We start from the raw sequence: 16,227 nt of genomic DNA on the forward strand, positions 1-16,227 counted from the left end.
AACCAGGAGGACGGACATGATGATGTTACTAGCAAGATAATGGAACCGCCTTCGTAAGTGCCACTTGAAACGACGTCATTTTCAACCGCACCTAACGATTTCGTAACGTGTTGTGTGCTATGACCAAATGTTGTAATCAGTCCTTCAGTTATTATTATTATATTATTTTAATTTTAATTTTTTTTCGGGTGTATGTTTAGGACGCCGAAGACGCCAATAGAATTGGCTATTGATTTCATCCTCCATGATTTTGAAATGGCAGGTGCGTTAATTTTTATTATCCTATCACTTATTAATTTCACGATAGAGTTAGTTTTTTCACTGTTAATTTGTGCTTCCTTCCACGAAATAAAGGAAATGAAGTTTATTGTTCACACGTCTGATTTTTCTTTTTGAAGTTTCCTAATCCAATGCTAATCATTAGTTCCAGCTCAGCTCATATGAAAAAGAAATAAGGACCTTTTCAATTACCCCCGTGATATGTTACTCATGCTTCAATTTCCTGGAATTGTTATACTATCACTTTTCTTTTTCTTATATTTTTTTCCCCTCCAACTGTGTTATTAGATGGTCTAAAATTAGATTTATTGGGATGCAGAAGTGGAACCAATTTCCACCTACGTAGACTTCGGTGAAAGAGAATTTCTAGTTGCAGATCAAAGAGGGTACGATTGCTTGCTCTATAAAATGGCTGAAAGTTTTCTCTTCACTTCTGAGGGCAGAATCTTAGACAGTCGTCTTCAATTAAATAAGGTACTTACATTTATACAGTCTGTTTCTTTCTTTAGATTTTATTGTAGCTTTTTTGCCATTTGGTGATGGGAGTGGCTGTACCCTTCTGAAATCTGAAAAAATCTCTATTTGTATGCTTCTGCAGTCAGTTTTCTGCTTTTTATATATAACTTTCTTATAAAAAGAAAAAGACAAAAACTTTGTTTAATTTAAATTATTTTATAAAAAATATTAAAGAATGATCATAATTTATTATTTTTATTTATTATTTTTAATTATTATTTAATTTTTTAGTTTAATAATTTAATAATATATTTTAATTTATAATTCAAATATTAATAATTAATAAATAAAAATAATAAATTCTGACCATTGCGATTTGATTGTCTGTTACATGTGCTCAATTGTCCTACTTTAGGAGTATGCAGAAAATGACTTTTCGGAACTGTTTCAGTTTTTGTTTTCCTGTGTGCCTGCCTATGTATATATAAGAAAAATGTTAATTCATTAATATTTTTAACGAAAAAATTAGAAGTTAGTATTAATTTAAATATAAGATAAATATAAAAATATTAGTCAATTATTATTTTTAGAGAATATCATATGCATTTAGTTTTTTAGAATTTAGTTAAAAATATTTAAAGATATTTGTTTAGACGACGAATATATACATATTATTTTATATATATATATATAATTTCTCTTTTTTAATTTATCATCTCTTGCTATGTTAAGTAGTTATGGTGTCAAATCCATCACTAACTTTTTTCGTGGAGCTTTCATCACTTTAGTACTTTCTGCCACAAATAATTTTAATGTGGCTTTTCAGTTTTATTGCAAATAAATTTAATCGATATCTGATTTTTTGGTTTGTGAACATTTAAGTCATGAGGATTTAAAAATGTACTTAAGTCTCTTACCTCTTTAAAATTTAACTACATAAATTTTTGGGTCTAATTTATTCCATTTTAAAAATTCTCATGTGTGCATCTATATCAATCAGGTCAGTACAACAAGAGTCATGTTTGATTTTTTATTGGGTCTGACAGACCCAAGTGAAAGAATTGATATATCCAAATTTTGAAAAAGTGAAATACTTAAATGTATTTTCAAATTATCGAAAATTTAAATATTCGCAAAACAAAATATCAAAAACCTATTTATCTTTTTATTTTTTAAATCGTTACTCATAAAGTTTTTGAATGTCAAAGCAGCTGAATTTATATTGATGAGTTATCTTCTAGAGGATGAAAATAGAATTAAAGGTTTCACTAAAAAGTATTTTAAGCAACATCCTTAATTTTTTAATAAGTATTTTTAAATATTTTTATTAGTAAAATCTTTACCTTTTTCTCTTCTAAAAAATACTTCTCAAGAAACACAAATTCATTGAACATTTATTAAGGGGTATTATTACAAATTGAAAATTTATAGAAAATAAATTATTAAAATTTTAAATTTTCTATGTTTTAATACATTGGAAAGATATTTCAGTATTTTTTGTTTTTAAAATTTTGTGAAGAAACAAAAAAAAATTAGCAAAACAATAAAATCATATTTTGTGTTTTTACTTTTTGATTTTTCTTTCACAAAGTTTTAAAAACAAAAACATTAAAAATAAAAATAGAAAATAAAAACACAATTCACTTTCATTCTATTATTCAATGTACATAAGGCATTAGGTAACTAAATAAAAAAAGTAAACCTTGTTGAAGAAAGAAAAATTAATTTTATCCATTTAAAATTATTAAATATTTTATAATTTTATTTTATAATAAAAATTGTATTTTTAGCAAAATAATCTCCAGATGATTTGCTATCAGTCACTGAGCAATAATTTGTGTTTTTAATCATTGTTTGTTTTATTAGTCATGATCAAAAACATCTTTACTTCTATTTGCTCATTGTTTACTTTTCTAAATTCATTGTAGTCTAGTTAGTCCGTAAAATAGTGCTCCATAAAATATTAATCAGTTCCTCTATTTTGCACGTTGGAAACTAAATATCCCGCTTAATTTGAGAGTGATTTTTTTAAAGGTTTATCTATTTTGTGTTTCAAGGACACATGTTAAGTTTATAAATCGAATTTTTTTAAAAAAATATAAAAAATTTAAATTTTTAATATATTTATTTTATATTTTTTTAAATAAAAATATTTAAAAATTTTTATTAATAATAAATTTATCATGTGTTTTAAAAATATATGTTAGCTATTTTTTTTAATTATAGATGTCTCAAATCATTAATAATATGAAAAAAAGTATAATCAATTAATGAAAGAACAAAATAGAAAAAAAAAACATTAGGAAGTAGGCATAGACAAAAGAAAAACGTAAAATTAAACACCAAAAATTAAAATAAAAAATTGATATTTTACGTGAAATTAAGAAAATAAAATAAATATATAAAATACAAAATTGTAATAAAATTTAAATGATAAAATTGTCTTATTTAATAAAAAATTTATAAAAACGATTAATTTATTTAAAATTGTAATATCTAAACAAGCGCTGCCAATAAATTATAACTCAACTAACATAATTTTTTAATATTCATTTAAAAAATTCTAAATTCAAATCTCTCTATTTTGGGTTAAAAAAAAAACAACCAACCGCCAGATATCCAAACCAACCCACATAAGAGAATAGAAAAACATCTGGTCATCAGATAATAATTATATCCGTACCAGCATTGACTGGTCAATTGTCAATCTAGAGAGTTTGGGAACCATATTTATGTTTGGGCTCCATTCTACTTCTTTAAAATCTATTTCACTCTAATATCTTATCTATCATTAATAATCCAAAGGTAGCCTAACAGTTCAGCATTCAATTGGAGGCCACATTAAAATTCAAAAGTAGTAATGAAAGAAAAATTGACACAGCACATAATTAAATGTACAAAATCAGTTGTCTAAAAATAAAAAATATTTTTGAGGTGGTTTGATTTTAAGGTAATAGTAATCATTAATTAAATTTAATTTTGATTGACTGAAAATCATTATGGTAAAAATATGTATAGACTATAATATAAAATTTTTAATAAAATAAAATAAAAAATATACGTAGAATTCTTTTATCTTCTATGCCGATATCTTAAGTTGTCTTCTATTTCAATTTTATAATCTTTTAGGTAATGTTTATTTTTAGATATTAAAATTAAAATTAAGAAATTAAAATTTAGTATTATATTTATTAATTAAAAATAATTAAAATTTAAATTTTGTAATGTAAAATTTCAGTCTCATTGATATCTTTAAAAAATATGAACAAAAAAATAAAATTCTTTGTATTTTAATATTTTTATTTTATTTCTATATTTATCTTGAATTAAATAAGATGCTAAAACATAATTTAATTGTATTCATTTTACACCAAAACTTAATTTAGTTTTAGTGTCCGGCTCTATATCTCTGTCTCTATCTCTCCATTTTCATTTTTTATTCCAAATGCGCCTTACATCTCATAAATAAGTAGGTCCCTGAGTTCCAATTTCTGTTACCACCGCTACTATTTGAATTGACCCAATAGCAATAACCTAAGGTGATATGTCATTTCATCAGTAATAATGATATGGAAGGAGGGGGTGTTGTCAATATCTCCATTTATTAGGCAATACCTCAATTGCTCAAAGATCAGAGACTAATTAACCTCGTTCTAACTGTTGTTGCGATTCTGGGTAAATTACTTAGAGATCCAACAAATCTTTCTGCAACAGGATCTGTGCTCAATATGCTCAGATTCCCTCAATTCGTAATAAATCATCCTTTAATTGATTACAATAATTGATTTCAATGTTTAAGTGGTTATTGTAAAGTTATTACTTTGGATGAATTCTCCATTTAAATTTTTGGGTATTTAATGTCTAAAATATTTTTTAAAAAATACATATTTAACGTAGAATATTTTTATTGTGTTTTTAAATTATTTGAATGCATTTTTATGAATAGCAAAATTCAAGTATATTTTTGTTAATAACAAAATTATTTGAGTACATTTTAATAGTTTATCCTCATTTTTATAACCTCTGTTAACAAAATCCTACTAATAATACATTAGTAGGCATGTAAGCTGAGGTAGTGATAGTGTGTTTGGTTTGTCTTTGAACATCTCTCAACTTATATTAAGGTTGTTTCGAATAAATACAATTGTATTTAAATAATATTTAGTCAGTTTGATGTGCATTGAATCTCGTTTTAAACATATTTTTTATAAGAGCAACAATTTCTTGTTTGTCATTGTTAAAAATTACACTGAAATAATAATAATTATATATTTTGACATTTTATATTAAAGAATGGTATATCAATTTTTAGCTTTTACTTTCTTTTTGGTGACTTTGTATTCCAACGTAATTTTGGTTAATATCATCCAAATAATATTCATGTTTTTCAGAATTACTTTTGGCAAAAAATATACAAACACAAATCACATTAGGGTTAATCACCAAAAATACTCTCGAATTATTCAAACGCTGACAGAAATACACTCGAATTTTATTATCGACAAAAATATCTTTAAATAATTTAAAAACATAACAACAATACCCAACAGTAAATATATATTTTCGAAAAATGTCTTAGAGATTGAATTTTGATGTGATTTTTTACAAGAATAATTAAAAAAATGAGATATTATTATTCTTAAAATTTTATAATTTTTTTATAAGTATAAATTTTTTTGTGATTTTTTAAAAGTATTATTAGTTGTTAACAAAAAAATTACAAAAAACTAACATTAAATATGTATTTTTCAAAAAATACATTAGAGATTAAATTTTGATGCAATTTTTTGCAAACATAATTAGAAAAATAAGATATTATTATTCTTAAAATTTAGTAATTTTTTGTTAAGTATATATTATTTTGTAATTTTTTAAAAGTATTATTGGTTATTAACAAAAACAATTTTAAAAATGTCTTAGAGATTGAATTTTTGTCAGCGTTTGAATAATTCAAGAGATATTTTTGGTGGTTAACTCATCACATTAATATTGATTCAGTTTTAAACAAAATTAATTTTGCAAAAAACATACTCATATCAACCTTCCTTTACAAACGTTAATTCAAACACATTCGAATTTGTAAATTCAGTTGTCTTACAAAAATTGGGGTTTTTAATCATAACTTCAATATCATTTACTTTTGAGATGAAATGTGATCGTTTTCATGGATCTGCGCAGGTTGTCAGGGAACTGCAGCATTCGAGAACTGGCATTAGGGTGATAACAGAAGATGGTTGCGTTTACGAAGCTAATTACGTTATTCTGTCCGTTAGCATTGGCGTTCTCCAAAGTGATCTAATTTCCTTTAATCCACCTTTACCTGTAAGTCTTCTCTACATATTAGTCTCCTTTTCTTTGTTTTATATATTTGTCCTACTCTCAGTTCAGCTTGATGTGGAACTCAAGCATTGGTCTTTGATAATATGTATGTACATTGCTTTGCTTATCATACTGATGTCCTTTTATATATGGCATTAACAATCGGAAAGTCAAGCTAGTTCTTGTTCTTTATGATAACGCATTAACACATTTACAGCATGGTCATATTGGTTTCTTCTTGGAAGTTCCTAAACTATCCTTCAAATAATATATATGTCTTTTTTAATCCCAAATTTGACGAGTTCAAAGATATTTTAATACAGTTATTATTTTTAACAAATTGATTAGTATCCAGGTAATAATTTTCTTTTCCTTTAAATTTTTTCCCTCCACAGTAATAATTCAAACTTTTAATCTTTGTCCATATACTCTTTTATTGGTTGATTGATTGTTAAAACAAAGTTGATTTCCTAAAAAAATGTTTTACTTCTATCTCTATTTATTAACTACAGTATATTAATATATTTCATACATTTTTAGAGAAGTATTATTTGCACAAAACTCTGGTTAATTATAATTTGAAATTTTAAAACCAAGAAAAAAAGAAAAAGAAAGTGCTTCTGCCTTCTAGTAATGTCAACCATGGTGGAAATGGAATCTCTAGGGTGTAGTTTGTTCATACAGGGGAGAGGTGGGAGTTTCCATTCTGATTAACAGTGCGTGGCCCCACAGTCTTAAATATATCATTAAATTGGAAAACAAAAAATAATATAGGGATAGCTAGGTCTTGTGTTGTATTAAATTGAGCTCCCTTGTTGATAGCACCAGAGGATAGACTTTCGAGGTGTGTCTTCATATGTAAAAACCATGGATTGCATGATCCACGGTAATAGTGATCCACCACCGTCTTGTTGGTTGTTTAGTAATGGTCTATTGTTAGCCCTCCTGGTTAGGTCAACACGTGGACAGAGGAAGGCGCCAGCTCGAATTTATGTAACTGTGAAAAGAAGGGTCAGCACAATTTATAATTAGAAAAGTATAAATAGACAATAAAATAATAAATAATGTGAATAATAGATATATAGGATGTTCAATTTACTAGGCGTGCGAATGATTATCCTAATATTAAGATTTAAGTGGATAATTTAGAGTGTAGTATATTTTTGCTTTATTGTTCTAATTTTAGAACTTACTATTCACATTGTTCACAAAAATTATTGTCTACTTACCAAAGTCTTTTACAATTTACTCATTTTCACAAGTTAGTTATTAATATTTCGTATTAAAAATATAATATTGAGCTGTTGAGTTGAAGACGTTGGACTGTTAATTAAAAATGTTAACCAATTAAATTAAAATTGTTGTCTCTTAATATTTTTTTCATTATGAAATTCATTCAGACCAGATGTTCAAATTTGTTAGTCAAATTTTACGAGCAATTATAATAAATTTTCAAACTTCCAATGAATTGGTTTTCTTTATTAACTAACATGTATCATCTTGTTTTCTCTTCTGATTTGAAAATTGTTACTTCACCTATACTTATATATATTATTTAATTCGAATACCATTAGTACACTCTTTAACTGCATATTTATATAAATGCTACATACCGTAGTCTAGGTAATGAATATGATTGTGTTCAGATTTGATACGAAGTTTGGTTTTGAACTTTTTATTTATATCTTAAATTCTTAACACTACTCGTTAACAAATTCCTATTTTATGCAAACCCTGACTAATTAGTAACTAAGTAGTAAGTTCACCTTTGTGCAGTAATGCATCTTCTGTTTGTAGCTAAATTATAATGTTTATAATACTATTGTGATTACTGACTTGCTGTCATACTATTGTGATTACTCTTTGCCAAATGCCTTTTGACTCATGTTTCTAACAAGATACATTGGAACACTATTGAGGTCATAAAATCTAAAATTTTAAAAGAATATGCTCATTCCTCGAGCTGGCTTATTGGTCCAAATGCATCTTCAATGTTATTATTATTATTATTATTATTATCTAATGCATTTTGGTTCTTCCTTGCTGTTGCTGATTCATATACTTACCTGCTTCAATGTGTCCATGATAAAATAAATAAATAATGGAAGAGGTGGAAAATGGAAGCCATAGAGAAATGTGATGTGATGGTGTACACTAAAATCTTTCTCAAGTTTTCGTATAAGTTCTGGCCAAGTGGACCCGAAAAGGAATTCTTCATATATGCTCACGAGCGACGAGGCTACTACACATTTTGGCAGGTTTTTTTTGTAACTTCCCTCATTGGATGCCAGTTTATGTTTTCATAATGTAATTTAATACTGTGTTTTGTTTTGCTCTCTATGTTTTGTTTCTCATGTCAATGAAACTTGAAGCTATTGTCATCTAATCTACTGATTAGGATTAAGGTGAATAGATAACAAACTTTACAATATGTGTTCTATATGAAATAGTTTGCATATGAAATGCTTGCATTTAGAATATGTAATGACGAATGCTATGCTGTCAATTATACTTTCCATGAAAGTACTAGACTACTAGCCGCTTACCTAATCTTAGGGCCCTACTTGAACTCATGTATCTTGCTTTTGGATCATTCAAATTAAAGATTATAAACTAACTAAAACAATTGGCATATTGCTAAGGATTTATTTAACTAATACTCTGTTATAGTTTTATGTGCTTTACATGTGATCACATGGTTCATCTTCATTTTTAGTCAGCAATACTTGCAACTGTATTGATTTACAACGAAGTAGATTAAATAATGTCATTAAACTATACTTTCTATTTTAAAATAAGTGTTTCTTTCACTTTTTAAGTTCATAAAAAAAATTAAAATGTTGTCTGAATATATTAATTTTTTTAATAAATCCAAAAAATAAAAGAGACACTTGTTTTAAAATAGAGTATATCCTAAGCATACAAAACTGTAGTTTTGTTTTTCTGTTTGTAGTCAAATACTGGTTAGACATTAGTAATATTTATAATTTATAATACAATTATTATCTATAAAATGAAGCACTTTTAAATCCGAAGTAATTATCAATTGAACTTCAAAACATGTTTGTGATAACTTTCATTACCTTTTTGTCTAATCCTCTTGTCTGCCAATTCAGTATATTAATACTGATGGCCACAAGTGATAGAAACATCTCTTTTGTTTTTGTTTAGAACAATAAACAACTCTTTTGTTCGATAGCGAAATAGCTTTAGTTCTATTGCGGGTCCCTGATTTGCGTAAGATGATCTAAGAATTTTATTTTATTCTTATTTTGCAGCTGTATTTTTACCCTTTTTCCTGCACATGATAACACACTTTTACTGCAACTATTTTCACTTGTCTTGTAATGGTTATATTATATTAAATTTATATCTTTCCTAACAAAGATATAATACATTTTTGCTTATTAGTATTGATATTAAATTAAATGGTTGTTTATCCTTCTACAACTTTTGTAGTGTTGGTATCTGTTTGTTTCTGCTGTCCATTTTAATTTGTTTTGTATGGAAACTATTCTATTTATGATTGGTTTCTTACTTAACGTGTCAAAATATTTCTAATGTATTCCTTGTTAATAATGCATTTCTCATCTGAAACCTTTTTCATAGAATGCTTAGTCAAAGTAAAGTGGTGATTTCGAACTACAATTCGGCTGAAGAATTTTTTTTTGTAGATCAGAGCTTGTAAAACGTAAAAACACAAAACTTTTCTTTTGTTAAGAGGTAAAAGATGATTTATATAACCATCAAATTGATGAGCTATAGTAATTGGTATTGATGTCATGACTTGGTCACTAAGTCGGTATAGATGATCATTAAATTCGTCAGTCAAAACTCAAAATGAATGAGATAATATTAAGACAAACAAAGTTTAGTTATAACTCTTGTAGCATCATATGTCAGAATAAATATCTTGGAACATGCCATTTACTAGTAGTCTTATAATACAATCTTATGTTGAACTAGTGGATTATTTATGACGGTAAAAAGGGACTCTTGATCATATTTGGATTTTGGTACTCATTGTCAATATTCATCTTGTCTTTACCTGTGCAATGAGCATTGACTTTGGATCTTATTATATTAACTTAGGGGACGAATGAAAATAATTGGACTCAGAATCAGGTTTATTTTACTTGTTTGACACGAGAACTAGAATAATTTTGAAATAACTTAGACAAATGAGTTGTCTGGCTCTTTGCTTACTCATCGAATCTTATACAGAATCAGACTAATTGTCTGGTTTAATTTCCTTGCGTACTAATCCTTAACATTTTTAACTTATTTGCTGATTTGTTGCTGTGTCACCAGCATATGGAGAACGCATATCCCGGTTCCAACATCTTAGTAGTGACGTTGACAAACGAGGAATCGAAACGTGTAGAAGCTCAATCTGATGAAGAGACTTTGATAGAAGCCATGGCTGTTATCCGGGATATGTTTGGTCCCAACATACCTGATGCCATTGATATACTTGTTCCCCGCTGGTGGAATAACAGGTTTCAGCGTGGCAGCTACAGCAACTATCCCATTATCTCAAATCTTAACGTCTTTCACAATATAAAGGTTGGTTTGTAGTATTTAGTTTTTCAAAAATTTTATGTGTATATTAAAATTATTTTTTAAATATATTTTTATGTAAATATATGTATAGTTTAATTCATGTTTAATGTGTATTTTGTATTTTAATGGAAGTTCTATATTTATAGCTGATTTTAATATATATCTAACATGATTATTGATTTTTATATAGACAATTAATCGTTCTAATATTCTTCATAAATTACTATTTTTTATAAATTATCGTATAAGTTTAATTGTATGTATATTTAAGATAGAATAAAGCTTTTTACATATTTTATTTAAATATAAATTATTATATTTGAATTAAATTATAGATAATAAAATTATCGCATTATTTTCATTTTCATAAAATTATAAAACTTGTCCAATATTTACGTGTTTAAAAACAATTATTTTATTTAAATTTTAACTATATGTTAAATTGGTTAAATGTATTATTATTTCTTGTGTTAAAATTGTGTAAAACATACATATTAAGCCATAATATATCAGAAGTGTAATTTATCCTTTAGATGGATACTAAATGATTGCCTTTTCTACATTGAATGATTATGTGGCATTTTCCTAATTTATGGTAAGACAAAACAAAAGATGACTTAAAACTAACAGCTGGCAATTATAATTAAATTATCGCTCTTCATTACATTTTTGTGCCAGCTAGCTTATTGTCGTCGTAGTTTATAGTTCCTTGTGACACAAGTGACTTAATTTAGAGAGCATGAATTTAATATAATTTGTTCTTTGTTTGGTTTCATTGCTGATCAATCTTCCAAAAAATAATGAGAAAAGGAGGGCCAGATTAAAGTGACGTACCAAAATTTCCTTTGATGTTGCTTTATTTTAGGACTCCCTATTAATTTAATGAAAGTGGGAGGAGAATCCAAAACACATGTACATCAAAGTTTATTTAATCTTAATGAAATTATCCGTTGGAGGACATTCAATAAAAATCATAATAAAATCTGATTTAACATATGAAATCTTGAAAATCTTCCATGGCATTCCTTTTTGTTTTTTCGGTCAAGGCCCTTGTGGAGATGAGACCCATTGATATGTTGAGTTTTCCTGTTGGGCTCAATATTCCAATTTTTGGATGTTTTGTATTCCATTTTTTATTCCATACAGATCAAAGATCGAAAAGGTAACAAATTAAACTGTTTTGTCCCTTGACCCTTATATTGCTTCTTTGGGCATATTTCAGGCCCCAGTTGGTCGCGTTTTCTTCACAGGAGAGCACACAAGTGAAAGATTTAATGGCTACGTACATGGTGGTTACCTTGCAGGTGAGACATTTAAGCTAAATATTTGGGTGGCATCTCCTTTTTAACTCCAAATAGTGAGTTTCAAAAATATATGGCTTCCTATCACAATTTTTAATTAAAAGTATGGTGCGCTCGGAATCAAGACAATGAAAATAAAGATATTGAATGACAAGAAAGTGTTTAATCTCTCATTAACTAATGTACATCACGTTAGTCTTACTCTATTTTACCATCTTAATGCCTTTTGACATATGCTAGTGCATATTAGTTATGTTAGCTAGAGATCAATTTGATTCAATTGAAATTTGAGGACTAATTTGTCTTGAATGATATGTAAAATTTGAAGGTTTTGACAAGTGATAACTCTAAGAACAATGGCTTAATTCTGCTGTTGAATTATGCTTTAACAGGTATTGATACCGGCAAAGCATTACTTGAAGAAATGTGGAATGAAAAGGAAAGAAAAAAGGAGAAGCAATCCCTATTGTTAGAGCCTTTGTTAGCATTGACAGGGTCATTATCATTGTCTCAACCAGACACAGTGTCGAATATCCACAAATGCGATATTCCTACGCAGTTATATCTCAATGGCAACCTTGGGATCCCAGAGGCCATATGCAGTCCCAGAGGCCATATTATGACTGCATAGAATTGTTGAGAATCACAATGTAGAATAAGACGACGACGAAAGAAGCATAACTAATAAGATTCATCCTGGCCTGGTGGGTATTGATTCAAATTCGGAGTCCCGTTCAAGCCCTTGGTGCCATGGGGTAGTCTAGATTAACAAAGTCTTCTATAGGCAGAAAAAAGAATGAAGAAGGAGCAAAAGTAAACATAAAATTAGATTTAACAAAAAAAAAAGAGGAACAATGTTGGTGGGCTAAAATTAGATTAACAAAAAAGAGTGCGCTGCGCTGATCTCTCACTATATAGTTCATATGATATCACCGCTAATGAAGCATACTAGAGTATTTTTTTGAGAAATGTTAGAGAACCATCAAAATTTGTTGTTTTTGGCCATCAATTAGCCATCAGTGTTAGTTGATGGCCAAAATAATAAATTCTTACGACTCTACATTTCTCATATTTTTTAAGGGAATTAATTGGTTTAGTTATTCTTGTGATTACTTTCTTCTTTTATGGCCAGAAGTAAAAAATATGTTGTGAGAATGGTGGCTTATATGTTGTATCCACTTATCGATTTTTAGCTAATAATTAATTGACGTTATTCAAAGGAAACCAGTACTTCATTCGTGTGACGAATAAAATGCAGAGTTTCGTAATTAATTGAGCTGAAAATATGTATAACAAGTATGAAATTTATGTATAACAAGTATGAAATTTATGTGCATATTTCATCATCAGCATGTTTTTTGTTAACTTAAATAAACAAACGATGAAATGATGTTTTTCCAAAAAGAATTAATAAATAAAATAAGATTTATGCTTGAAGGATAATAAAAAGAGTAAATTACAAAAATAATAAAAGAGTAAATTACAAAAATACGTACACACAAAAAATATAAAAAGAATAAAAATATACTAAAAAATTTTAAAATAATCTAATATAAAAAATGTTTAACAATTACAAACTGTCTTCTTTTATTTAATATTTAGTAGTTCGACACAAAATTACAATCATATATTTTGTTAGGGCTACACATGAATCGGATCGGATTTGATATAGTCTATAATTTTATTCGATCTGCACTGCATTCATCAGATCGGATCGAATACGATATTCGTATTCTTTCAAGTTGTATGCGGATCAGATCGAATCGGATATCGGGTATATCCGCATAAGTCAAAAAATTTGTTTTAAGGGCCTTTTTGGCTCTAGAAAATCTATTTTTTTCTCCTGTTTAAGTCTATTTACTCCTGAAATATTATCAATAAAAGTTCTCTTGAATAACAAAAGAAAAATAATAACACAAGATCTAAGTTTAATTATTCTAAGTTAAAGTACAACATAAAAAATAAAAAACAAGATATTATAAAATTCATAAAACAACACACTAAAATTCATATCACATTAGGGTTTACCTTCTTAAATTATGCTATTTATATGAGACGTGCGGATATACGGATCTGCGGATATCACTGCCAAATCCGCAATCCGATCCTACCATAGTGCGGATCAGATCCGATCCGGTGGCTCTGTGGATCGGATAATATCCGTAAAATTTGGATCGGATGTGGATAATTACCGCGGATATGCAGATATTATCCGATCTATGTGCAGCCCTATATTTTGTAATTTGAAATCTCAATGTATCAGTTTAGGGGTGGCAGCATGTATCCTATCCGCGGATATCCAATCCGATCCGTAACGGATAGGGTTGAGTGCGGCGATCCTATATATGTATATGTTATATGTTTATATAAAAATATGTTTTAGGTGAGTGTTGAACCTGACCTTTCACTTGGTGCAAAAAAAATTTAACCACTGATGACACATGTCTTTTTTTTTATATAAATTTCAGTTCTATTTTAATGGTGTATAAATACAAAATTATATAAAATGGAATGCTCGTAGACTTACACTGATTTTATTTGTGTTTGTATTATTAATTTTAGTAAAGACTTTATATAGAATTGAATATTTGATATTTTATATTATTTATGGGATGATTGTGTTATTTGTGTTGAATTTTTTATTTGTATGTTTATCAAGTTCTATAATAATGTTGCATCTTGTTGGTAACCCAAGGATAGAATTACATACTCACGGATTAAGAATGAGTAGGATTATTACAACTCACAAATAAGATAGAATTGCATTTACATAAAAAATTCAATCTATAAGTAGAGTTAGAATTAAGTCCAAACTTTACTCTATTCATTGTCATTCCTAGTTTAAGAAATTATTTGCAGTTTACTTTTGTCTCCGATTGCTAAAAGAAATGGATAAAAGCATTGCTTCTTTACCTTTGTTCCCTTTCCTCGATCCTCCATCAACCTTTGAAACAACTTTATATCCTAAAATTTCTCTTTCACATCATACCAGTGCTAGAGTTATCAAAAATCATCGCGGTTTTGTTGTGCCACTCTGATCGTTTGCTATAAAGAGCTTAACTATTCCTCTATGCTAACAAAAAATCTCATCGTCTCAATAACTCAAAGTCTTCTACCGATAATTTGGAAAATCATAATTCTCACTACTCAATCATGAGCTACGAATGAATGCTACGCTCCATTATTATGCAAAGAGGTTAAAGTTCAGTTACCAGTTTTACTATTACCTTGGATCTAAGAATCGGATCTAGCTGCATCTCGGTTCTTTCTGTGTGGACAATCTCTAACCAAATGTCCTGGCATTCTGCAATTATAACATAAACCTGAACCAAATCGGCATTGTAACACTCTGTTATCCTAAGCCTTACCTCTAGTCATAAAGTGAATGATAACAAAGCATCACGACAGTTCTAAGGCTCATACAGTAATAAATATAGAAGGAAGTAGTAATACTAGAAGCCCGATGAAGGAATAAAAGCTCAAAATCGCATAAAACGGATTTTACAAAACGTGAAGCATTCACACACGACAACTAAAACATACGAGATACACGAGAAACAACTTATACAACTTATCTCTCAAAGTAAGCCTCTAAGGCAACAGAGTTTAGTAACAAAAGTGAGAGAACTACAACATAATAACCAAAACACAAAGATAACAAAATATCCTCCGCTCTGTCACCATCCGCAAACTCACCGAGATGGATTGCGACCTGCATATGAAAAACAACAACATGTGGTATGAGAACAGGAGGTTCTCAGTATGGTAACAGTGCCCAATATATAAGATATAAAGTTCCGAGATGTCAGAGGCAATCCTAGAACTTTGCATCGCAGATATTCAAGCTTAATAAAAATAAATAATTTAGACCAAGCACCATAAACAGGGTTACCTAAACTTAGAAGGATTTATAACTAATACTAATCACACCGTTGTATCCCACAGTTCTCACCAACCTAACCTCCGTGCAATCCCCTCGCCACCGCCTCCCGATCATCTTCCACACCAGTAAAACACATTTAATGCAAACAAGTAAAACACAAATAATATTCAGGTATAATAGGTAAGCCAACTAGCATTCAGACATATTATTCAATTAGGCATAACTCAAGTAATCAAAGCAAGCAAGCAGGTAAAGATGCATATGATGAATGTCTATCCTATTTGGCTCGTGATATCACTTGTCGGTTCAAAACTACCCAACACATTTCTGGGATGTCGCCTTTCTACCACGACCAGGGTTATAGTGCCCTACTCACTCTCTCTAGTGCCCATCACTTTATCATGCACCCAGTGAGTTATAGTGCCT

General features: G+C 28.4%; 1 protein-coding gene across 1 annotated transcript in view; it reads left to right on the forward strand.

The window, feature by feature from the left end:
- The window catches only part of LOC107462739 (polyamine oxidase 1-like), a 13,854-nt gene extending 862 nt beyond the window's left edge, over positions 1 to 12,992 (forward strand). Inside the window, 9 exon segments of the mRNA XM_021129579.2 lie at positions 1 to 11; positions 14 to 53; positions 201 to 262; positions 599 to 753; positions 5,914 to 6,057; positions 8,163 to 8,312; positions 10,366 to 10,620; positions 11,840 to 11,921; positions 12,311 to 12,992. The exon segment at positions 1 to 11 is cut by the window's left edge and continues 66 nt beyond it. Of these exon segments, the coding sequence (XP_020985238.1) occupies positions 1 to 11; positions 14 to 53; positions 201 to 262; positions 599 to 753; positions 5,914 to 6,057; positions 8,163 to 8,312; positions 10,366 to 10,620; positions 11,840 to 11,921; positions 12,311 to 12,549 (1,138 nt within the window). The 3' untranslated portion in view covers positions 12,550 to 12,992.
- Positions 12,993 to 16,227: the final 3,235 nt, after the last annotated feature.

The sequence above is a fragment of the Arachis duranensis genome, chromosome 8, assembly GCF_000817695.3.
Source record: "Arachis duranensis cultivar V14167 chromosome 8, aradu.V14167.gnm2.J7QH, whole genome shotgun sequence".
Classification (NCBI taxonomy): Eukaryota; Viridiplantae; Streptophyta; class Magnoliopsida; order Fabales; family Fabaceae; genus Arachis; species Arachis duranensis.